This window comes from Bos javanicus, chromosome 1, assembly GCF_032452875.1.
Source record: "Bos javanicus breed banteng chromosome 1, ARS-OSU_banteng_1.0, whole genome shotgun sequence".
NCBI lineage: Eukaryota > Metazoa > Chordata > Mammalia > Artiodactyla > Bovidae > Bos > Bos javanicus.
In genome coordinates, this window is record NC_083868.1 from 81885117 (window position 1) to 81910974 (window position 25858).

At 42.6% G+C, this 25858-nt stretch overlaps 1 protein-coding gene across 2 annotated transcripts in view; it reads left to right on the forward strand.

The window, feature by feature from the left end:
* The window catches only part of LIPH (lipase H), a 53519-nt gene that overhangs the window by 14955 nt on the left and 12706 nt on the right, over positions 1-25858 (forward strand). For both annotated transcript variants that reach the window (XM_061413678.1, XM_061413670.1), the window contains exons 2-8: positions 2077-2444; positions 3535-3643; positions 11894-11995; positions 14157-14246; positions 17591-17758; positions 19573-19668; positions 21529-21640. In XM_061413678.1, coding sequence (XP_061269662.1) covers positions 2077-2444; positions 3535-3643; positions 11894-11995; positions 14157-14246; positions 17591-17758; positions 19573-19668; positions 21529-21640 — 1045 coding nt within the window. The remainder of the gene's footprint in view (positions 1-2076; positions 2445-3534; positions 3644-11893; positions 11996-14156; positions 14247-17590; positions 17759-19572; positions 19669-21528; positions 21641-25858) is intronic.

A 25858-nucleotide genomic window follows, 5' to 3' on the forward strand; every position in this document is an offset into this window, starting at 1 on the left:
CAATAAAATGATTAACTGGACAATTATTTACTGTTGGGCTTGTTCTACAAGCACCAGATAAGTTTCAGTCCAGGTTCTCCTGGGACAAGCAATCTACAGGAAGGGAAAAATGAAAGGGGCCAACTGATGGAGAAAATGTTTACATAGATGAATAAGTCCTGGGTGTATAATACACAGCATGGTAGTTAAAAAATACTGTATTGTATGTTTAAAATTTATTGAGAGTTGATTTTAAATGTTCTCTTCTCAATATACACACAGTAACTAGGTGAGGTGATGAGTGTGTTAACTAACCTTATTGTGGTAATCATTTCTTAGTATATATAATATAAAGTGATGTCATACGCCTTAAACTTACTCAATGTTATTTGTCAGTTATGTCTCAATAAAGCTGAGAAAAAAAAGAAAAAGATAGTATTTACACTGCGAGGAGGCCTCACTGCACAATCTACTAGACAGTATAAAAGAAGGATGTGTGATTTGGGGGCTCAACTTTTTAAAATTATTCATTTATTTATTTATGTCTCCACTGGGTCTTTGTGGCTTTGCAAGAGCTTTCCTTAGTTGCTACAAGTGGGCATTACTCTTTTTGGGGGTGCACAGGCTTTTCACTGTGGTGGCTCCTCTTGTTGCAGAGCGCAGTCTCTAGGAGCATGGGCTCTGTAGTTGGTCCGCAGCATGTGAAATCTTCCCGGACCAGGGATCAAACCTGTGTCCAGGTGGATTCTTATCCACTTCACCACCAGGGAAGTCCCTGGGGCTCAATTTTTAACCATGTCTTTTCTAGGGTAAGAGATTTCAAAGCCTCCGTAATTTTCTGTGTGTGTGGCTGTGCTGGGTACTTGGGTGGCATGCGAGCAGCCTATCACTCATTAATGTTCTTAATTATTTTGCCCTCAAATTATCCCAGATCTGGTCAGTGGAAGCCCCTTCCAGTTGGTTCCTGTGTCCCTGTGACATGTTTTTAAACACTGTCTCAATTTCTGCCATTATGAGATGCTCTAGGCTCTTCTTTTTTTAAAAAAATTCTTTCTTTCTTTCTTTATGGCTGTGCTGGGTCTTCATTGTTGCATGGGCTTTTCTTTAGTTGCTGTGAGAGGGGGCTACTCTGTAGTTGTGATGCTTGGGCTTCTCATGCCAGTGGCTTCTATGTTGAGAAGCACAGGTTCTAGGGTGCATTGGTTTCACTGGTTTCAGGCTCTAGAGCATGGGTTCAATAGTTGTGATGCCCAGGCTTAGCTGCATGTGGGATCTTCCCGGACCAGTGATCAAACCTGTGTCTCCTGCATTGGCAGGCGGACTCTTTACCGCTTAGCCACCAGGGAAGCTCTCTAAGCTCTAAGCTCTCTTAAGCTGTTCTCTTTACATCCCCAGCCTTTCTTTTAAGGCCATTCTTCGAGTCCAGTCAGCAGGGTGAATGCTTAAAGATGATGCTTGAGCAAAGAAGGAAAGGCCTGAGAAAGGCCACCATGGTTAACAGTTTCAGATGCGTTTGAAAGGTGTAGAGTCAGGCACACCATGTTCTCCACCACCACTGCAGTTGGGAGCTGTGGACAAGGAAAGATGCTTTGACCCCGTAGATTCAGTTACTAAGTCCTCTACTATGTGCTGGGTACTGTGATGGATATATGAGATTAATCATAAGCCACCATTTCAAGGAGACTGTGGTCTAATGGGATAGACATCCATATAAAGAAATATCCATAGTACATCCCTGAAAATGTCTTCATTGTGCTGTCAATGTGGCACAGAGAGGAGCTGGGGAGTTCTGGGTTGAAGGACAGACGGTAACTAAGGCTGGGAGAGTTGGAGAAGGCTTCATTCACTAAGGTAACTTTGGGGTTATACCTTAAAAGAGGGTAGGATTTCAAAAGATGATTTTCTGAGTGAAAAAGAAGACACCACTTATGAACTCTAAATCAGATATGATGTTTAAACTTCATTCAACTAGATCCAGCCTCTTGCTAGGTACAGTAAGACATATGGAAAGAACTCCAGTGAGTGTAGGACAGAACTCCTGTTTGATGTCTGTCTAAGGAAAGAACTGTCATGATACCATCTAATTTTTATTTTCAGACACAGATGAAACATGTCCTTCATTTACCAAACTGAGTTTTCACAGTGCAGTGGTTGGAACAGGACTAAATGTGAAGCTGATGCTCTACACAAGGAGAAACCCAACCTGCGCACAAGCCATCAACTCCACAGTTTTGGGGAACTTGAACGTGACTAAGAAAACCACCTTTGTGGTCCATGGATTCAGGCCGACAGGCTCTGCTCCAGTATGGATAGAGGACTTAGTAGAGGGTTTGCTCTCTGTAGAAGACATGAATGTGGTTATCGTTGATTGGAATCGAGGAGCTACAACTGTAATGTACAACCATGCCTCTAGTAAGACCAGAAAAGTGGCAACAGTCTTGAAGGAATTTATCGACCTAATGTTGGTAAGGAGGCATTCTCTTAGATGGTTCAGAGCCAAATTGGAATTGGCTCATTATCTGGATATTTAAAGCCAAGAGATATCTACAGTGATCAGGAGGACTATTTTTGCAGTGTTTTGCAAATGTTATTTGAATAAGCCCCCAGGAGGGTGAAGGGAAGGCGATAGGTATGGTTGTGTGGGTTGTACACTGAACAGGGAATCCATCTAAGAGAGCACCATTGTCTCTGTAGACACTGTAGATTTATATACCTATTAGAATAAATTTCTAGTGAATGACAGCAAAGTGTCCTGGGGAAGGGACATCTTTTTCTAACTCATATAAAGTTACCTAACGGGTAGGAGAGGTTTCCTGGCTTCAATGCTCAGTTTCCTGGCTTCAATGCTCAGTTTCCTCAACTTCCATAGCTCTTCCTTTTCTTAGACCTGCCAAAAGTTTAGAGATCAGATTATCCAAAACCAAAACTGATATACCCAATCTGATAAAAAGTGATTTGACATCGGGACTATTTCAGAGAGCCACACCTGGTGGCCACTGTGGCCAGGGGTGACATAAATTTTACATGAGCTCCTCAGCTAAGCCACCGCCCTTGGGAAAGGGAATATTAAAATGACTCATGACCAGCTATCCCAGGACTAGGACAATATGCCCTGCCCCTGTCTTCCTTCTTCCCTCTCTATGGTAGTTCATTAACCAAGCCAGCATGAAGATAAAGGAGTTCATTAAAATATTTGGTTGCCCTTCTCCTCAGTGGGGAAGGCTTTAAGATGTCTCAGCTTGGTTCCTAGCAGAAGCACGAATGGAGACACCATGGCATAAAAATTAAGGCAGGTTTGTATTTGGACAGACCAGTTTGAATTCTCTCCTACTCCCTTCCAACAGCTGTTTGACCTTGGGAAAATGACTTCAGCCCAGTCAGTTAGTTTCCTCATCTGTATTATCAAAAGAATAGCATCTAGTTTGTGGGGGTGTTGTGACATTTTAATAAAGTAATGGACATAAGGCGCTTAGAAATGTTTCTCCAAAGTCAACAGTTAGGAAATTTCTCCTTGGCCCCTCACAATTTTTAACAATGGACCTTTTGAAATTCCAGGCAGAAGGAGCTTCTCTGGATGACATTTACATAATTGGAGTAAGTCTAGGAGCCCACATAGCTGGGTTTGTTGGAAAGATGTACGATGGCCAGCTGGGGAGAATTACAGGTAAGAATTACAGGTAAGGCTTCCTGTGAATGGGCTCAGGATAACCAGCCTGTGGACTGTGTTTCCTGGGGGAGCATGATACAGGCAATCCAAGTCCTTGGGTTCTAAGTCAGCTCTTCTAATTACTTAACCGCTCTGAGCAAATGTCCTCTTGTGCAAAGGGAAGACCATAGTAATAACTGACTTCAGCAGTATTAAATTTATTATTTAATAAAATATGTGCAAACACTTTATAAATTGTGTATGCTATAGAAAAGTTTGGTGGTGACTTTATTTCTCTATGGCTACAGAAACAGCCATGTCCTATGATGGGGATTTTGCCCCAAGCAGATAGCCTTCCTTTCATTTAATCCGAGATTGTTTGACCTACATATGTAATATAGCCCCAGGCATAGCCGGAGCCTTAGGGTAGGTAAATGAGATGGGAATTATGTTGTCTGGAGCTTACTCTGTGACTATCAGCTTTCAGACCAAGAAGAATAAAAACCCTCAGAAACACAGCAGGTGAAACTCCAAAGAAAGATCCCTTTGCTGGGTTCATTTGCCTGGTGCTCAGTAACTTTCCACAGTGACAGATGAAGGGCTGGGGGAGGCTTTCTCTTTTAGAGAGGCAAGGCTTCTGGCCATCCGTATCTTTTCCAGAATTGATCCTTACCCTGAGATAGCCATTCCAAATCTAGGCAATCTGGAAGGCAGAAGTGAATGGAAGGAGGGAGGGGAGAGGTAAATGATTCAGATCAGCTACAATTGAGAGGTAACCCTTTAAGAGCCACAGGACTGAATGTGGTACTTAACCTTGCATGTGGCCCTGGGCTAGTCTTCTGGCCCCACACCCCTGCCCCTTCTGTCTGTCTCTGTCTCTCATACACACATATACTCCACATTGGCTGTGTCTTCTAACCCTGGTACTTGAGGTCATATTTTTTCCTGGGCTATTTTTTTTTTCTGACTTTCACCCCAAATGCTAAGGTTGCCCTCATCTTATTCACCTGCTTTCCTAGGGAAGCAAAACATTTTTTCAGGTTTTAAAAAAGTGTTTATTTATTTGGCTGTGCTGGGTCTTAGTTGCGGCACAGGGAATCTTGGATCTTTGTTGCAGCATTCAGGATCTTTAGCTGCAACATGCAAACTCTTAGCTGTGGCAATGTGGAATGGAACCTGCGATCCCTGCATTGGAAGTGCGGAATCTTAGTCACTGGACCATCAGGGAAGTTCCTCTTTTTCAATTTTTAAAATTATTACTATAATGTTTTAGAAAGCAACATGTGTTTACTTTTTAAAAATTCATTTTCCCTTATGGGTAAAAAGGACAAATAGCTCAAATATGCTTGTTTTCTTTATCTGTTGGGAGCTTCTCCTCTGGGAGCTGGGACTTTTCCCAGTGGTGTGTTTAGAAGCTGATCAGCGCTCCACACAAACACACACACACACACACACACACACACACACACACACAAATAAATGTATAGCATTTACTGATTCCATGATGTAAATACTCCCACTGTGGCTGATTTTAAGCTACTGACCTGACGTCACTGATCACAAAGTTTGGGAAGAGATAAGCTAAATGGGCTGTCCAGTGCTAGTGTTGGGGGCTCAAGCCCATCATTGTCTTATTCTATCTACCCCCTAATTTTGCTCCTCAGCCACCCAGCCAGCCTGTTCCCACAACTGCTTTGGATGGGAATACAATGTAATCTGGCCTCTGACCATGGAAATTTCCCAAGCCAGCCTCCCTTCCCTGGGCCCACATGGCCCTGCTTTGTGACCTGGACTCAGCCCACAGTCTGCAGCTCAATTTTCTGTCTCCTCTGACTGCCCCATGTTCTCCAATTCCTCATCCTCACTGAGCTCCAACATCAAATTCACCTCTTCCCAAGTGCTTGTCTCAGGGGTAAAACGTTTCCCTTCCCCACTCACCTCCGACTGCCCTTCTTGAGTGGGATCACTGGATTGTGGGGCGGGAAAGACATACTCCACTCCCAACTCCTAAGAACTGGGCGGTTCTGCTTGCTAACTATCTAGGCCAGACTGTCTGCTTCGTCTCTTTCATTTCCCCTTTGTCTTCTGTTCTTGCTTTTCCTTTTCCTCTCCAGGCACATCTCCTAGTATTACTTTTCATTAATTTCTTCAAATGAAGATGAATGGATTTAAAAACATTTCAAGTACCTACATCACTTGATAATACATTAAATTTGAGTCTTATAAAAATCATCTTGGAGTGTTGGATACGGTGCCAACGTGCTGAATCAGGATCTCTGGTCTTGGGATCCAAAAGTCTCTACTTTTATTTATTTTTTAAAAACTAACTTAAGCCTAGCTTTCTTATCTTTTTTAAAAATAATTAATATATTTATCTGGCTGCACTGGGTCTTTGTTGTGGCATGTGGGATCTAATTCCCTGACCAAGGATAGAACCAGGGCCCCCTGCACTGGGAATGCGAAGTCTTAGCCACTGGACCACCAGGAAGTCCCAGGAGTCTGTGCTTTTCACCAGAAGATTCAGGTGGTCTGAATACCACACATTAAAAAATGACCACAGATCTGTGTTGTCCAATATAGTAGCCATGAACTGCATGTACCATTGAGTACCTGAAATGTAGCTAACACAAACTGAGATGTGCTATAAGTACAAAGCACACACTGGATTTTGAAGAAAAATATATTAAAATATTTTGAAAAATATATTAAAATATATGAAATGTCTTATTAAAAATGAAAGATATATTAGAATATATTAAAATATGGAAAAAGTGATGAAAAATATATTAAAGTTTATTGAAATTTATGAAAAAATATATTAAAAACATACCTTAAATATATTAAAATTTTGGATTTTTTTATATTCATTACATGTTGAAATGAAATTTTACTGCTATATTGGATTAAATAAACTGGGTTAAATAAAATGCATTATTAAAATCAGTTTTCTTTGTTGTTTACTTTTTAAAAGCGGTTGCTAGAAAATTTTAAACTATATATGTGGCTCACATTATATTTCTATTAGATAGCACTTCATGGTGACCTTTGAAATGGGAGTGAGGGAGGACCCTAAAGCCACCTGTAAAACATTGGACATTTGTCCTGGGAAGAGGTCAGAGGTCCAGGGCTTTCATCAGATTCTCAAGCTGGTTAATTTTGTAATCAAAGCCAGGGATCACTAGTTAGACACTTTGCTGGTGATCACAGAGCAACAAGAAAGTGCTCCATTTTTGTTGGTTTTGTTTCTGTTCTATAAAAATCTCAGTATTCTGGATTCGGATCTAGGAATGCCTTGGTAAACCTTCTGAAGTAGCAATTAATTCTACCTCTGTTTTGCAGATAAGGAAACTGAGGTTCAGAGAAGTGAAGTAAACTGCCTAAAATCACACAGCTGGTTAATGCTAGGTTTGGGGCTCATGTCACCCCTATCCGACTCCAGTGATCTCTGCTCACACAAAGTATGCAGCTTTTTAAAGATAGTTTGTGATTTCTGGCTGACAGTGTAAGCTGATCATTTTCTATGACTTTTCTCTAAGGAGAGCATATGTTTACTGTGACAGTCCTCATTTGTGTCTTCAGTCCTGGCATAATTATTAATAGCAGCTTTATCACTTATGAAATTGCCCTGGTTTGGACTTTATACGATAAGCCAGTCTTTCAGCCATGGATCTGGAGGCTGCTATAAACTGAGGCTCTTACTGTTCATTTTCTCAGATAGTAAGCGCTGCTGTTTTATGTGAGGAGGGGGAGGCTTCCGCAGCAAGGTGTTTCTGAGGTTCTGAGTTTCTCATGCTTGATAGAGTCCACATGGGGTCTCACTGGTAAGATGGCTCGTTATGTCGACCAAGCAAACAAAGAATAAATCACAGTGATCCTTGAGACTGACCAAATTGCCCAAATGGCATCCTGTTATCTCACTGGCACCTATCTTCTCAAAGCTGTGGAATCTTCTCAGATTCCAGACCTCCAGCTACGTGACCATCCCCTCAGAATTTTTCATTGGTAGGGTGTAAGAAGGACTCTGTCAGAAAGGGAGGACGCTGGTCCTCCTTAAGAGCCAGTCACCCTCTCTTTTTCCTCTAATAAATTTCCCTTTTCTTGCCTGACTGCCTGGGTCGCTCTCTTTTTCTCTGTACTCGCCTTAAAATGCTGTGCTGATATGCTATGGACTTGGGTACCTGGTTATTGATCCACCCCCTCCCACATCAGTTTCAGTTGGGAGCAGACAGAAGAGGAAGAAAAATTGGGGGAGAAAAAGACAGGGAGATAAGAAAAGGAGGCAGATAATGATATACCTCAAGGAATCTAGGGTGTTAGCTGAGGAGAAATGGAGAAACGGGCTAGAACCAGGACTGCTGAGGCAAGGATTCTCTCTCTTGAGTTTTATAGCACTGGGGATAGGAGATGTCATTTAAAATGACCTTCATAGATAAAAACTTGGGGACATCCCTTGAAACCTTTTCCACTCCAGGTAAGTTTCCAGTTAGTAGGACTGGAATGCAAAACTAGGAAGTCAGGAAACACCTGGAGTTGGAGTAACAGGCAAATTTGACCTCGGAGTACAGAATGAAGCAGGGCAAAGGCTAATAGAGTTCTGCCAAGAGAACACACTGGTCATAACAAACACCCTCTTCCAACAACACAAGAGAAGACTACATGGACATCACCAGATGGTCAACACCAAAATCAGATTGATTATATTCTTTGCAGCCAAAAATGGAGAAGCTCTATATAGTCAGCAAAAACAAGACCGGGAGCTGACTGTGGCTCAGATCATGAACTCCTTATTGCCAAATTCAGACTGAAATTGAAGAAAGTAGGGAAAACCACAAGACCATTAGGTATGACCTAAATCAAATCCCTAACGTTTATACAGTGGAAGTGAGAAATAGATTTCAGGGACTAGATCTGATACACAGAGTGCCTGATGAACTATGGACGGAGGTTCATGACACTGTACAGGAGACAGGGAGCAAGACCATCCCCACGGAAAAGAAATGCAAAAAAGCAAAATGGCTGTCTGAGGAGGTCTTACAAATAGCTGTGAAAAGAAGAGAAGCAAAAAGCAAAGGAGAAAAGGAAAGATATACTCATATGAATGCAGAGTTCCAAAGAATAGCAAGGAGAGATAAGAAAGCCTTCCTCGGCGATCAGTGAGAAGAAATAGAGGAAAACAACAGAATGGGAAAGACTAGAGATCTCTTCAAGAAAATTAGAGATACCAAGGGAACATTTCATGCAAAGATGGGCTCGATAAAGGACAGAAATGGTATGGACCTAACAGAAGCAGAAGATATTAAGAAAGGTGGCAAGAAAACACAGGATAACTGTACAAAAAAGATATTCACGACCCAGATAATCATGATGGTGTGATCACTCACACTCACCTAGAGCTGGACTTCCTGGAATGTGAAGTCAGGTGGGCCTTAGGAAGCATCACTACGAACAAAGCTAGTGGAGGTGATGGAATTCCAGTTGAGCTATTTCAAATTCTAAAAGATGATGCTGTGAAAGTGCTGCACTCAATATGTCAGCAAATTTGGAAAACTCAGCAGTGGCCACAGGACTGGAAAAGGTCAGTTTTCATTCCAATCCCAAAGAAAGGCAATGCCAAAGAATGCTCAAGCGACTGCACAATTGCACTCATCTCACACGCTAGTAAAGTGATGCTCAAAATTCTCCAAGCCAGGCTTCAGCAATATGTGAACCGTGAACTTTCAGATGTTCAGACTGTTTTTAGAAAAGGCAGAAGAACCAGAGATCAAATTGCCAACATCTGCTGGATCATGGAAAAAGCAAGAGAGTTCCAGAAAAACATCTATTTCTGCTTTATTGACTATGCCAAAGCCTTTGACTGTGTGGATCACAATAAACTGTGGAAAATCCTGAAAGAGATCGGAATACCAGACCACCTGATCTGCCTCTTGAGAAACCTATATGCAGGTCAGGAAGCAACAGTTAGAACTGGACATGGGGCTCCGGCCACATCAGCCTGAAGGCGCCCGATCTCGTCTGATCTCGGAAGCTAAGCAGGGTCGGGCCTGCTTAGTATAAAAAAAAAAAAAAGAACTGGACATGGAACAACAGACTGGTTCCAAATAGGAAAAGGAGTACGTCAAGGCTATATATTGTCACCCTGCTTACTTAACTTTTATGCAGAGTACATCATGAGAAATGCTGGGCTGGAAGAAACACAAGCTGGAATCAAGATTGCCAGGAGAAATATCAATAACCTCAGATATGCAGATGACACCATCCTTATGGCAGAAAGTGAAGAAGAACTAAAGAGCCTCTTGACGAAAGTGAAAAAAGAGAGTGAAAAAGTTGGCTTAAAGCTCAACATTCAGAAAACTAAGATCATGGCACCCGGTTCCATCACTTTATGGCAAATAGATGGGGAAACAGTGGAAACAGTGGCTTACTTTATTTTGGGGGGCTCCAAAATCACTGCAGATGGTGATTGCAGCCATGAAATTAAAAGACGCTTACTCCTTGGAAGGAAAGTTATGACCAACCTAGACAGCATATTTGGAGAAGAGTACTCCGGTACTCTTGCCTGGAAAATCCCATGGACAGAGGAGCCTGGTGGGCTGCAGTCCATGGGGTCGCTAAGAGTCGGACATGACTGAGCAACTTCACTTTCACTTCTCACTTTCATGCATTGGAGAAGGAAATGGCAACCCAGTCCAGTGTTCTTGCCTGGAGAATTCCAGGGATGGGGGAGCCTGGTGGGCTGCCGTCTATGGGGTCGCACAGAGTCGAACACGACTAAAGCGACTTAGCAGCAGCAGCAGCAGCAGACAGCATATTAAAGAGCAGAGACATTACTTTGTTAACAAAGGTTCATCTAGTCAAGACTATGGTTTTTCCAGTAGTCATGTATGGATGTGAGAGTTGGACTATAAAGAAAGCTGAGCACAGAAGAATTGATGCTTTTGAACTGTGGTGTTGGAGAAGACTCTTGAGAGTCCATTGGACTGCCAGGAGATCCAACCAGTCCATCCTAAAGGAGATCAGTCCTGGGTGTTCACCGGAGGGACTGATGTTGAAGCTGAAGCTCCAATACTTTGGCCACCGATGCGGAGAGCTGACTCATTGGAAAAGACCCTGATGCTGGCAAAGATTGGGGGCAGGAGGAGAAGGGGACGACAGAGGATGAGATGGCTGGATGGCATCACTGACTCAATGGACATGAGTCTGAGTGAACTCCAGGAGATGCTGATGGACAGGGAGGCCTGGCGTGCTGCGATTCATGGGGTCGAAAAGAGTCGGACACAACTGAGCGACTGAACTGAACTTGGGATCTTCTGGTGTTTTTAGTGTGTGGTTACATCATCATAGGAGCTGCTCTCTTGTTTTGGCAGCTGTTTCATAATGATGGTGAGAAACATCCTACTGACATTGTCCAAGAGCAAGAAATCAGTTCAGGCATTTATGGGGTGGGTTAATTGTGCCGGAACTGACACACGCAACTTTATTTCCCTCCTCCACACCTGGTCTAATGCCTGGCCTGACCAATGAGTCTCACACTTTCCCACTCAGTTTGCCAAACCCAATTAAAGGACATAAAAAGCTCAGCAGAGAGAGCTTGCTGCATTGTGAGACTGTGGCTCAGGTTAAGACACTTGAACCTCAGTTCATTCACATGTAAAATAGGAATGACAATAGCTACCTTCCCAGTCTTCTGATGTAAGCTGGTAAATGTGAATAAAAATGGAAACAATAAAGGAGTTTTTTTAATAACAAGGAAGAGAAGCAAAGTTCTAGGTTATTTAAAATGGGATAAACATAAGTGCTGTGTTTACTTTTTGTATGCACCCTTGGATGCTTTTTTTCCTGAGGAGCCAGCCTATCCCTGTCACTGGTCCCCATTTGTCTGTGCACTCCCTACTGTGGGGGCCCACACAGGTACGCCTCCAGGGAATTCCTTGGCAGGCCAGTGGTTAAGACTCCAAGCTCTCACTGCCAAGGATTTGGGTTTAATTCCTGGTTGGGGAACTAAGATTCCACAGGCAAAAAGAAAAAGGTACACTTCCGGAGAGAGTCTGGCTGCATTCTCAAGGGGGTGCTGCGAGGGTAACCACCTCCACTGTGGGAAAAGGCTATGGGGCTGTGGAAAGGAGCCTGGCACAGCAGGATGGGAATGTGAGTGCCTGGCCACCGAGGGCGCCCTGCAGCCTGTGAACCATCCTCACCGGGAGGGATCAAAAGCCCGCTGCAGGTGACTCATGGCGTGGGGCTGCCAAGCCAACTCTGTTTTCCTTGCAGGTCTGGACCCTGCGGGCCCTTTATTCAACGGGAGACGTCCAGAGGATAGATTAGATCCCAGAGACGCACAATTCGTTGACGTCATCCATTCTGACACAGACGGTAACATTCCTGTCCTAGTGGGTCAGTGACCATCCCCACCCCCACAAACTCCCAAAGAGCCTCTCCCTGTGGGGATGCTCGTGCAGAGGTGGATCAGGTTCCTCCAGATTCCTTCTTTACCTAAGGGGCAGGCTTCCAAATCCACAGGAAGATTGAAGGGAAGTGGTTTTATGCAGGCATCTAGGACCTCCTGAAAGAGTGGGGGTGCCCTTCTCATCATCTCTTATTTGTAAAGTGATCATCTTGACCCATCAAGGAGAGGCTGGTTTGCACACCATGGACATATATATATATATATATATATATATATATATATATATATTTGGCTGCTCTGGGTCTTAGTTGTGGCATGTGGGATCGTTTCCTAAAAAAAATTATATATTTATCTGGGTGCTCTGGGTCTTGGTTGTGGCATGTGGGATCTAGTTCTCTGACCAGGGAATGAACCTGGGCCCCCTGCACTGGAAGTGCAGTCTTAGCCATTGAACCACCAGGGAAGTCCCCACACAGAGCATTTGTGAACTGCCTATACCTCTCCAGCTCTCTGTAGATCTTCCTGGCTATTTCTGTCTTTCACGGTGTTGATTTCATTTCCGATACTGGGTACATAATGTGGTGGTTGGGCTGATGTTAAAGATGGGTCTTTATATCCATATGTCTGGGAGGACAGCTGGAGTAGGCACTTAGGGAGGGCAGAGGGGACAGAATGACAGAGTGGTCATTCAGTAGTACATCCCCTTTGTGATACAACCACCTGAAAAACCCTTTACTGGCTATCATGGGCACTCTGGGGTGGTACTGTGTGCCTTAGAATAAATGTCTCTGTGAAATAGCTTGTTTTACTATGTAGTGTCTGAAGTGTTATCCATTTGGATGCAGTACCTCAATGCCATTTCAATTCTGGAGGGTGCAGAGTAATTTATTTTTTGTTCTTGGAAAGAAAGTAAAAGAGGAAAAAGTATAAGTTTTGCAGTCAGGCAGAGGTGGACTCAAACCCCAGGTTTTGTTCTTTCTGGTGACGTCATATTTGTTCCGTAGGCCTCTGAGCCCCAGAATCTTCATCTGTAACTTACTTCAAATGAACTTACCAATGGTTACTCTTCAGACATTGCGAATATTAGAAGAAAACTGTATAAACCCCCTAGTATCACACCCACGGACACATGCAGTGTCTCAATACGTAATAGTGGGCTTCCCAGGTGGCGCTAGTGGTAAAGAACTTGCCTGGCAACGCAGGAGATGTAAGAGATGAGGGTTGGATCCCTGGGTTGGGAAAGTCTCCTGGAGGAGGGCATGGCAACCCACTCCAGTATTCTTCCCTGGAGAATGCCCATGGACAGAGGAGCCAGGCGGGCTCTAGTCCATAGGGTTGCAAAGAGTTAGACGTGACTGAGCATGCACGATTATTATTGCAATGATACACTATACATGTGTGTATACATATATATACATACATTCATATATATAATCTTTTAATCAAGGATTTTTTGAGATACAAGGAGATTTTTTGAGATACTTTGGAGATACAAGGTTAAACAGAATAAGCAATTATTAAATCTATCTATAATTTTCTAGGTCTCCATTTTCTAGAAGAGTTTCCAACCTTTTAACCATCCTAGATCCCCCAATTGTAAGGGTTTCTCCTACTAAGTGAAGGTTTCCTGTTTCTTATTCATTAAACACTTACACAAAAGCAATTAGAGGCTCAGGAAGCACCCAGCAATAAGAGTGTTCCAGCCAAATATAAACATGAGACTTATCATTTTATCAGCGAGGCAGTGAATGAGGGCCAAAACTCTCATTTTCAGAAATATCAGACATAAATTCTATTACCAGCTTCCTAGTCTCTTACTTGGAAATCCCTGCTTTCTAGCTATGTGGTTGCTGCGCTGCAGTTAGTCGCTCAGTTGTGTCTGACTCTGTGATCCCATGGACTGTAGCCAGCCAGGCTCCTCTGTCTATGGGGATTCTCCAGGCAAGAATGCTGGAGTGGGTTAACTATCTGACTAACTTTGAACAAAATATTTAAATACATATAATGACAACAATAGCAGCAATGACAAAAATAAGACAATCCCTGCCTATATCCTGTTATAGGCAAATAAGCTATGAGATGGGAAGAGTTCAAAGCAGTATGAAAGCATAGTATATTCTCTTTTAGCACTGGGCTACAAGAAACAATTAGGAAACATAGACTTCTACCCAAATGGAGGATTGGATCAACCTGGTTGCCCCCAAACAATATTTGGAGGTAAGTACAGATCTTTATATTGCACAAAACAGTGGTTTTTAAAGGGTGTATTTTAAAAATCTGATTATCATTCTATGTGGGTTTTTAAAAAATATTTATTTATTTATTTGGCTGCTTCAGGTCTTAGTTTCGGATCTTCCTTGCTTCATGTGGGATCTTTCTTCGTGGCACTTGGACTTTCTTTTCTTGCTGTGAAGCTCGGCTGTCTACTGAGGCACTCCCGTTCTGGAGCACACAGGCTCAGTACTTGTAGCATACAGGCCCGGCTGCCCCATGGCATGTGGGAATATTAGTTTCCCCACAAGGGATAGAAGCCTCATCCCCTGCATTGCAAGGTGGATTCTTAACTACTGGACAGACCACCAGGGAAATCCCAATGTGAAATTGTTTTTGTTTTTTTTTAAGCTTTATTTTTTGGCTGTGGCAGGTCTTCACTGCTGCACTCAGGCTTTCTCTAGTTGCAGTGCGTGGGACTTCTCATTGCAGTGGCTTCTCTTGTTGCAGAGCCCTCAGGCTTCAGTAGTTGCTGTGCGTAGGTTCAGTAGCTGCGGCTCTTGGGCTCTAGAGCTCAGGCTAAGCAGTTGTGGAGCAAGGCTTGGTTGTTCTGTTGCATGTGGAATCTTCCTGGACCAGGAATAGCACCCATGTCCCTTGGATTGCAAGGTAGATTCTCAACCACTGGACCACCAGGGAAGCCCTGTGGAATTGTTATTAATTGAAAACAAATTTTCTGAGATGATAGAGGTGGTCCAACTATGAATTTTAGATAAAACATTACTACTTAAATATACTACTTTAAACAAGCATAACCATAGGATTAAAAACTATTATGAATTATTTCTCTCTCTTGAAAAGGTATGTCTTTGACTTAGACAGTCCATATTTGACAGTCTCTCCTAGAGGAATAATGGAAAATGCAGTAAAAAATCGGAGTGCAAAGATGTTCAACACAGGATTATTTATAACAGTTTTTAGAAATAATCTAAATCTCCAACTTAGGAAAATTATTAAATAGCATGGCGCATCCTAAGCAAAGGGATATAATTCTTAAAAAACATGTTGTTAGTTTAATGAAAATATTTCCAATATGAAATATTTACAAAGTGAAAAGGAGACAAAATTAAACAGCATAATCTTAGTTTGTTTTTTAAGTGTATATTTGGACATGTGTTGCTAAGTCGCTTCAGTCGTGTACGACTCTGTGTGACCCCATAGACGCCAGTGGACATGTGTAAGTATAGGGAAAAAAGACTAAACATTAAATGCTCCAAATAATTATTAGTGGTGATTTTTGGATATTGGATTTCTAGTTGATTTTTAGGTCATAATTTCCTATTATGTTATATTTTCTGAATGAACATATGTTAGTTTTACAATGAGAAAAAACTCACAAAATAGGTAGTTAGAAGACAACATTAAAGTGTGATGAGGGTACAGAATTTTAAAAAAAAACCCTAAATGCTCTGAATCTGTATTGCACAATTTTTAGATAAAACTAAACAATCATGGAAATAATTCTAGAAAAAAAATGATCTTGGTACCAAAATAATAGCTGTTTATGGTCCCATGGAAATGCTGTAGCATTTGAAAACGATCCAGATGAAATGGCGTAAGTAGGGCAACCATATTGTACTATAAATAGTGTTTGTTCAATTGTACCATAAATGGTATGTGTTCAAATCCTGTCCCGTGTGCTGTAGTGTAACAACATCCATGAACAGCCAAGGATAATGTGCTTTGCTTCTAAAGGACATCCTCCATGGTGTTATTAACTTCATAGTTTCTGCAAGTGGAGGTTCCAGGAACGATAATTAAATGTCGATTTGTCAGATTTTACTCCAGCCAGCTTGGCTGCATGCTTCTCTCTTTTGCCCAGTTTATTTCCTTTTGTCCTTCTCTAATTCCTTCTATGGACATATGTGGACTCTGGAGGAAGAAGAAACATTGATCTGACTCTAGCACCCAGTGCCTCTTCAACTACTGGCTCATAATTACAACTCTTCTTTTGATGTGGTTCACTGTCTGTTATTTAAAAATTCTTCTTTGAGTACTCATCTTTGGGACCCAGTTCCCACTTCTACCTGACTTCTCCACCTGACCTATCGACCTGCTGACAAGCCTCTCTGTACTGTAGTCCTTCATCAGCTCCAACTCTTCTGTGCTTCATCACCCCTCTCACCATCACACCACATGGCACCCACCAAGCATTAACCTGCATTTGTCTGTCACCTCTTCTTGCCCATTTATGGCTTTCAGTGCCACATCCTATTGTTCAGCTCCTCTCACTTCACATTTCACCTTTGTAGCAGAACTGGAGCCCCTGCGCCTTATCTGCTCTCATGAGCGCCCTGCGCGCCCCCAGGCCCTTAGGTTTCTGCCAAGTGAGCCCCTGTCTTGGCTTGGGCACATTCTGGAGAAGTCATGGATTCTTCTTGATCGGGTACAAGGCCCAGGCAAACTCGCTCACTTCTCCATGGCCCTCAAGACCCTCAGAAATGCCAGAAAGGCCTCGTGCTTATCTCCTGCTGACTCCCTATGATCACTCCTTGTGCTCTATTCCAGATACCTCCCAAGCTGTAAACCCTCACCTCTCAGAGCTGAGCTAGGTTTGACTTTTGTACCTTGATCAAGGTCCCACCTGAAGGAGCCTTTGTATCTATCCTAATCTTAGATCACAAAGTTGGTCTTTACATCTGTTTCTCCATCCAACCCTGGGGGGAAGCACCCTCCATGCTTTTTCACAGCTACCTCCTCTCTTTGCCCTCCTTGGGTCTTTCTCTACCAGTTTCTCCCCAATGCCTTCTTTCTCTAATATCTTTACTGGTTTAAATGTGCTTCTTTCTGCTAAAAACCTCCAAGGGATCTCTGACTACCCTGACATTTCAGGGACAAAGGAAGGACAAAGTCAAATCCTTGAACATCTCTGAGTCTCAGTGTCCTGCCAGATAAAATGGGGATAATCATGCCTCTCTTGTCACTTACTGTTTGTCAGCATAAATCTTGATCTATCGGGTTTTGTAAGGATTAAACTGAATTAAGTACACTGGAGCTATTAGCACTGTGCCTCGTGTGTAAGAGACATAATCAATTATGTGGATGAACAATATGCGAGGGACTTCCCTCGTGGTCCAGTGTCTGGGACTCTGCACTCTCAATGTTGGGGGCTGGGATTCAATCCCTGGTTGGGGAGCTGGATCCCACATGCCCCAACTAAAGATCCCATGTGCCACAGCTAAGACTTGGTGCAGCCAAATAAATTTTACAAAGAACAAAAAACAATATGCGATACACTATTTACTACTAAATGCTACAACTATTCTTTGATTATTCCTTATACAACCAAGGAATGCAGTACTTCAAGTGTGACCACCAGAGGTCCGTGTACCTGTACCTTTCTTCCTTGAGAGAGAACTGCACCATCACCGCGTATCCCTGTGACTCCTACCGGGATTATAGGAACGGCAAGTGTATCAACTGTGGCATATCACAGACGGAGCCCTGTCCCGTTCTGGGTAAGTCCAGCCAGCAGTTTCCCACTCTGATTAACAAAGAGCTAATTTCTGGTAGAATCTCAGCACCATTTTAACCGTCTAAAAACGGGCCTGAATATCCTGTGTTCCATCTAACGATGGGCCTGAATATCCTGTGTCTTAATTTCCTTAGCTTTTTCTAGCCAATAGTTCTGTGAAGTACTCTGGAGTCTCCTGATACTAAAGAATGTTAGAAAAGCAATCTATATAGGATTTCATCCAGAACGGAGTGCCACCTCCCTGGATGCTTTATTCTAGCAAGAAAAAGGAGGTTCCACAAGAGTTTCACCTTACGCAGTCTACTCCCGTGGGGTTAGGAACACCCTTCTCCAGGCATACAACCTCTCTGTTAGGGGAGGGTCTTACAGGATGACCCCTTCTAACAAGTCATATCCGTTAATGCTCCCACATCACACTCCGGTGTTCTCTGCATGTACACAAACACAGGGTGAGCTGGAGTAATAACCATGGAGGCTATTTGGATATTTGCTAAGCGTTAGTGGAAATATCGGAGAAGGCAATGGCACCCCACTCCAGTACTCTTGCCTGGAAAATCCCATGGATGGAGGAGCCTGGTAGGCTGCAGTCCATGGGGTTGCCAAGAGTTGGACACGACTGAGCAACTTCACTTTCACTCTTCACTTTCATGCATTGGAGAAGGAAATGGCAACCCACTCCAGTGTTCTTGCCTGGAGAATCCCAGGGACGGGGGAGCCTGGTGGGCTGCCGTCTATGGGGTCGCACAGAGTCGGACACGACTGAAGTGACTTAGCAGCAGCAGCAGCAGCAGTGGAAATATTCCAGGTGATGATGACTTCGCAACTAAATGGTCGTGACAATTTTCTAATTGTTCCCAAAGGAAAAACTCAAGTTAACATCAGGTTAGGCTATAGACAAGGGGTTCTCAACCTTGACTGTATATTTGAATATGGAACTTTTAAAAAATACTGATTCCCGGGTCCCAGAATGTGGAGGCCACTCCCTAAGCAGTGGGAAAAGGGGAGAGAGAGAGGCCCCAGTGCCAGCCCTTAGCTTCATTCCTGCTGGCACAGTCACAGACAAGGATGTTCTCTTACCTCTCGACATAGTCACATGGCCATTCCAAGTTCTGTGCAGTTTAGGGGCCCAATTATAGTTCTTCAAGAAAGTGCATTGTTTTGCAAAAGTGATGCTGCTCTAGGTATAAATCTGAATCTGTTTTAAATAATCTAGAAAATGAAGGTATTACTGAAAAATATCAGTGCTGTTTTTAGTCTAGGACTTCCCTGGTGGCTCAGTCGGTAAAGAATCTGCCTGCAAAGTGGGAGACCTGGGCTCAATCCCTGGGTTGGGAAGATTTCCTGGAGAAGGGCATGGCAACCCACTCCAGTATTCTTGCCTGGAGAATTCCATGGAGAGAGGAGTCTGGTGGACTATAGTCCCTGGGGTCACAAAGAGTCGGACACGACTGAGCGACTAAGCACAGCACATTTTTAGTTTTCAGTGTGTGTCACTCCCCACACCCCTGCTCCTGAGAACCAGGGCTGGGTGATGTGATGTCAATAGAAAGAGGGAAAAGTCACTGGAGGGTCCTTTTACAAGCCCCAGCTCTTAGGGCTAGGGTTGTGAAAAAAGTAAGGGGGCTGCTGGGGCGGGGCATGCCCTGGTGGCCCTGCAGGTCCTCACCACGGGGGTGGGTATGAGGGCGATTGTCTCGGCGGTGGTGGTGGCAGTCAAACCCAATGTTCAGTCTCCCCAACTGCTTTTATGTTCGTAGAACACATGTTGACATTACACTCTTCTGACTTGTTTTATAGGCTATTATGCTGATAACTGGAAAGACTATTTAAGGGAGGGGGATCCTCCTATGATTAAAGCATTCTTTGACACAGCTGAGGAGAAACCCTTCTGCAGTGAGTGGTGAATGTGCTTGTTTGCTGTTGCCCGACTCTTATTTTTGGAATGTCTGAGTCTCAGCTTCCTGGTTACTTCTTGGCACGTGAAGGCCGTGGTGAAGCATGGACTTTGGAGCTGGAAGGACCTAGGTTGAATCTTGACTCTACCGCACAACAGCTGTATGACCAAGACATTTAACCTCTCTGAGGCTCAAAGTTCTGCTTGGTAAAATGGGGACAATCATGCCTACCTTCTGGGTTAAAAGAATTAAAATCTCAACAAGTCATAGTTGTTAACTCCACTGGATGGCCATTCTAATTACTGAGATCGTCCAGAAAATTTGCTTGAGACATGAGGTTATGACTAGGAAAAGTCAGCTGTCAGCCACATCTATAGGCCAATTCCAGCTCCAAAGTAGCCACAGTGACCTTCTAAAGACATTGAGAGGTTGGGTATTCAAGATGGAGGCTAAATAGGCCAGCAGATGATTAGATGCCCTAGAAAGCAAGTAGGAATTTCCCTGGGTAGATGTACATCTTACAATCTTATCTCCCTTTTCACTTTCCTTGGGAGTCTCCCTTGTAAAGGGGGTTGCACATCACCAGGTTTCCCTCCTCTTTTGGAGCATGTGTAGCAGCTCAGGGTTTGGAATCTGCCTGATCCAAGTGGGACAAGTTCCTGAGTAATAACAGGCCATGAAACAGCAACTCCATGGCTGACGTTATGCCCTCGTAGGACTGTCATCTCCCTGAGCCTCTTTGCCCTTCTCTGAAAGTCTGACCCAGAGATAGTAAATTTGACTATCATGGTGGGATCCCCATCTTTCCAGATCATTCTCAACCTTGGGGTAGGTAGGAAGAAAGAGTAGGTAGGAAGAAAAGTTCTCTGGACATATTATGTGCCCTCGTTCATTCAGTAGGAATTAATGGGTATCAATTGGAGACGGAAATGGCAAACCACTCCAGTATTCTTGCCTGAAGAATCCCATGGACAGCTGTCATGCTACAGTCCATGGGGTCACACAGGGTTGGACACGACTGAAGCGACTTAGCAAGCAAGCAATGGGTATCGATAGGTATTTCTGCTGGGATTACAAAGGAATCATCATCCCTTCCCAGTTATTGTTGAAGCATTAAAATATTTTAGCTTTTTTTTTTTAACCCCATAAGACATCACACAGGCAATATTTGCATGGATATACACATTCACTTACCACTTTTTTGATTATCATTTTTCTTGTATTTTGTAAATACAGTAAAGTGTGCTGACTAATGAGGGGAGAATACCAGAGCATGATAAGAACTCTGAGAGAGACCTGACTTAGTCTGAGCATCAGTGAAGGCTTCCTCGAGGAAGCACATTAAGTCAAAACCTGAAGGATGAATTGGCAAATGGGACAAAGCCCAGACACAGGAGAGAGCGTGGCAGTGCAGGTGGCATTATGGCATGACTGGGCAGAGATGACGGAGGCTGGGTAGGCTGGTGGACGTGACCCAGACTGCGAAGGCCTTGTCAGCTAGTGAGGGTCTCCACATGGCCTATTTAGTTTATTCTGAAGCGGGCAGGAATTGTGGTGAATCATTCATACTTGGCAGTAGGCCATGAGACTTCAGTCATTAACGTGGGAACGCTGATCCGAGAGTGGTGCCTGAACATGGCAACTGGATACCATTGAGTTCTGCCATCACTCAGGCCATCTTTACCAAAGAGAATAGAGAGAAATATTGGAAAATTCTGCCCTGAATCTTTGCAGAAAAACTAGAGAGGAAGGGAAAAAGAGACCTAGTTATTAGGTAGGTCAGGTTTTCAGGAACTGAACATTCAGGAAAGCATTTGGGAATATTTCTCTCACACCATGCTTTCTCCCTGTTTTGAAGTATATCATTACTTTGTGGATATTATAACCTGGAATAAGAATGTAAGAAGAGGATCCATTACAATCAAATTGAAAGACAAAGCTGGAAACACGACAGAATCCAAAATCAATCAGTAAGTTGGGCTAGGATTATTTGCAATTTGCTACTTTCTTTTTTGTTCAGGGAAGTTAAATTCCAAATATATCAACTTTTTAATCATAGAACTGTACGTGGCTTTGTCCTGTGAAAGATATAAAGGGAATATGTTGCTTTGTGGCTCTTGATCTTTCAGACTGTTTACAAATGGAACTGGTGCAGAAATTTTCTTTCCTTCTACTTTCCTTCCCCACTTCTTTCTCCCTCCCTTCCCTCCCTTCCTCCCTCTCCTCCTTCCTTCCCTTTTTTCCCCCTCCAAATTCTTCCCCCATTTAGTTTGTTATATAATACTGAGCAGAGTTCTCTGTGCTATACAGTAGGTCCTTGTTGGTTATCCATTTTATTTTCTAAATAACTTTATCTACTTATTGTCTGTGCTGGGTCTTCACCGCTATGCGCAGGTGAGTAGGAGCTACTCTCTAGCTGCGGTGTGCAAGCTTCTCGTTGCGGTGGCTTCTCTCGTTGTGGAGCACAGGTGCTAGGTATGTTGGCTTAGAGCTTAGTTGCCCCACAGCATGGGAAATTTTCCCCGACCAGGGATCGAACCCGTGTTCCTTGCATTGGCAGGTGGATTCTTATCCGTTGTACCACCAGGGAATTCCTGGTTATCCATTTTAAATATAGCAGTGTGTACATGTTGATCCCAAACTCCCTAACTTTCCCTTCCTCTCATTCCTCTCCGCTGGTGACCATCAGTTTGTTCTCTAAGTCTGTGAATCTGTTTTTTAAATAACTTCATTTGTATCATTTCTTTTTTATCATACCAGATTTCTCTTTCTCTGTGTGACTTACTTTACTCAGTATGACAGTCTCTAGGTTTGCTTAAACATTTAATTACAAAAGTCATCCCTGCTCACTGTAAACGATTTAAAGCAGTAAGGAAATATGTGACATAAAAGTCCAAACCCCTGCCACATCCCAACCATCCCATGCCCACACACATACATTTCTATTCTTTTCTGAGCTCATAATATACATATATACACAAACATATATATGTATGTCTCTGACACTCAGAAAATGTATTTTGCAATAGAAAATTGGAAAAATCCTAAAAGTCCAATGAAGGGGAAATTGTTAAATATCCCCATATAATAAAACATTATTCAAGTATTGAAGTTATTTATGAAACATTAAATGAAATGCTTATAATGCACTAAGTGGAAAAAATAAAGTTATATTTTATAAAATCATATACAGTATACAACTACAACAATGTCAAAATAATGAAAAAGAAACAAGTCAAAGTAAGTTAGATTGCCCCTTGGGTGGAAGCGATACGAGTCCCTTCTAAAGCTTCTCTTTCCTTTTCAGTTTTCTGTGCTGTTGTATATATATAGTTTTAAAAGAACTAATAATTTTTTCTTCTATTACTTCTATAATCAAGAAAAAAGGGGGCAAATCCCCAAACCTTTTAATTTAAGCAAAAGCATTTGAGACTCATTTCATTCATTTACTCAGGAGATGTTTCCTGGGTCCTTTTATCTTCTGGACGCTTGTCTTGTCTCTTGGCCTCATTCATAGAGGACCATGTAGAAGGTCACCTGAAACTGGCAATCATCTTATGGGCTGGCTCACTGTGCAGATAAATAGGGAAGGTGTGGGGGTTCTTTTTGGCCATACCATGTGGCTTATGGGGTCTTAGTTTCTTAACCAGGGATTGAATTCGAACCTTCAGCAGTGAAAGTGCAGAATCCTAACCACTGGACCTCCAGGGAATTCCCTGTAAGTGACTTTTTCAAATGCATCCTTGGAATACAATAATAACAGCCTTTGTTTATTGAACTAAGCACATTACAGATAGTGGTTAATGTAGCTCTCACTAAAACCCTGTGAGGTGGTATTACCATCCCTATTTTTATATATGAGGAAACTGAGGCTCAGGGAGGGCAAGGGATGTGGCCAATTTCACACTCTTTTCAGTATCAAGATCCCCAGTCCATATTTTCAGGGAGGGAACTGCTAGGGGCCCAATCTTGAGAAACCAGTCTCAGGTACTTTATAGGCTTCAATGAGAAAGGTGGGCAGAGCCCTCATCTGGAGAGTCTAAGAAACAGCAGGGAGACTGCAGTTCTATGAGGAGCAAAACTTGGGTTACATATTTGCTTTATATGTCTTGGAAATTTGAATTTTTTATAGTAAATTTCTCCCAAGTAGGAATTCCTATGGAGAAGGAAATGGCAACCCACTCCAGTACTCTTGCCTGGAAAGTCCCATGGACGGAGGAGCCTGGTAGGCTGCAGTCCATGGGGTCACTAGGAGTCGGACACGACTGAGCAACTTTACTTTCACTTTTCACTTTCATGCATTGGAGAAGGAAATGGCAACCCACTCCAGTGTTCTTGCCTGGAGAATCCCAGGGACAGGGGAACCTGGTGGGCTGCTGTCTATGGAGTCACACAGAGTCGGACACGACTGAAGTGACTTAGCAGCAGCAGCAGCAGGAATTCCTAAATTTGGAGGCTCCTTTCTCTCTTTTATGAAGGCTTGTTTCTTGATTAAGATAGAGAGCTTAACATCTTTTTAAAGGCATGTCCAGTCATTTCTATTTTAGTTAGTTTGTGAAAAAGTCACCACCGATCAGAGAATATATGGGAAAAAAGTAAATAATTGTTCTATTTTGTGGTAAGATTATGGCTACTTTTCTTTCTTTTGCCAGGTAAACTTTAACATTTTAGTATTCAGTATCTTTACAATTTAAGAAAAGGAAAATAATATTAGGGTATGTACCTTGAGTTTTGGGGGCTTTCTGGGTAGCTCAAATGGTAAAGAATCTACCTGCAATGCAGGAGACCTGGGTTCAGTCCCTGGGTTGGGGAGGTAACTTGGAGAAGAGCATGGCAAACCCACTTCAGTATTCTTGCCTGGACAGTTCCATGGACAGAGGAGCCTGGTGGCCTCCAGTCCATGGGGTCACAGAGTCAGACATGACTGAGCGACTAACACACACACACACACATACCGCTTGAGTTTATTCAGTCTTACCAGACAGTGGGGACATATGAAGTCACATTCAAGGATATTACTTGCCTGTTGATTCTCCCTCTACACATGATTCAAATGTATTTCTTATTTTTTTAACCTTAAAAAATTCAGATATAATTCATATACCATAAAATTCACCTTTTTAAAGTTTGTAATTCACGGGGTTTTAGTATATTTACAAAACATGAAACCATCAATACCATCTAATTTCAGAGCATTTTTGTCATCTCAAAAAGAAACCCCATACTTGTCAGTAGTAATTCCTCATTCCTTCCTCCTGGCCAGCTCCTGCCAACCACTAATCTGCTCTCTGTTTTTATAGATTCTTCTATTCTAGGCATGTCATATGAATGGAATCATACAATATGTGGGTTTTGTTTCGCTTTACATGATATTTTTAAGATTCATCTATGTTGAGGCATTCATCAGTACTTCATTCCTTTTTATGGCTGAATAATATTCTGTTTTATGGACATTCCATATTTTATTTTGATCCACTGACCTCTGGCTCAGCAAGCTTCCACTGCACAGTCTGCTCACTCATACCACATTTTATTTACCCATTCACCAGTTGAAGGATATTTGGGTTCTTTCTGCTTTTGGCTGTTATCAATAATGCTGCTATGAACATGTATGTACAGGTTTTTGTATGGACATAGGTTTTCATTTTTCTTGGGTATATACCTAGGAGTGGACTCTCTTGTTCATACAGAACTTTGTGTTTAACTTTTTGAGGAACTTCTACCAAACTGTTTTCAAAAAAGGATGCATCATGTTACGCTCCCTCCAGCAATATATGAGAGTTCCATTTCCTCCACATCCTTGCCAAGATTCTTATCGTCAGTCTTTTAAGACTTTTCTTTTAAATTATAATTAAGAAACCCATAAAATTTACCATCTTAATCGTGTTTAAGTGTACAGTTTCTTATTAAGCGCGTTTACATTGTTGTGAAACAGATCTCCAGAACTTTCACCTTGAAAAACTGAAACTATATATCCATTAAATAAAAATTTCCATTTCCGATAGCAACCACCATTGTACTATTTTTATGAATTTGATTGCTTTGGATACATTATGGGATTCCTGGTAGCTCAGTGGTAAAGAAGCCACCTGCTGGTGCAGGATACGCAGGTTTGATCCCTGCATCAGAAAGATTCCCTGGAGGAGGGCATGGCAACCCACTCCAGTGTTCTTGCCTGAAGAATCCCA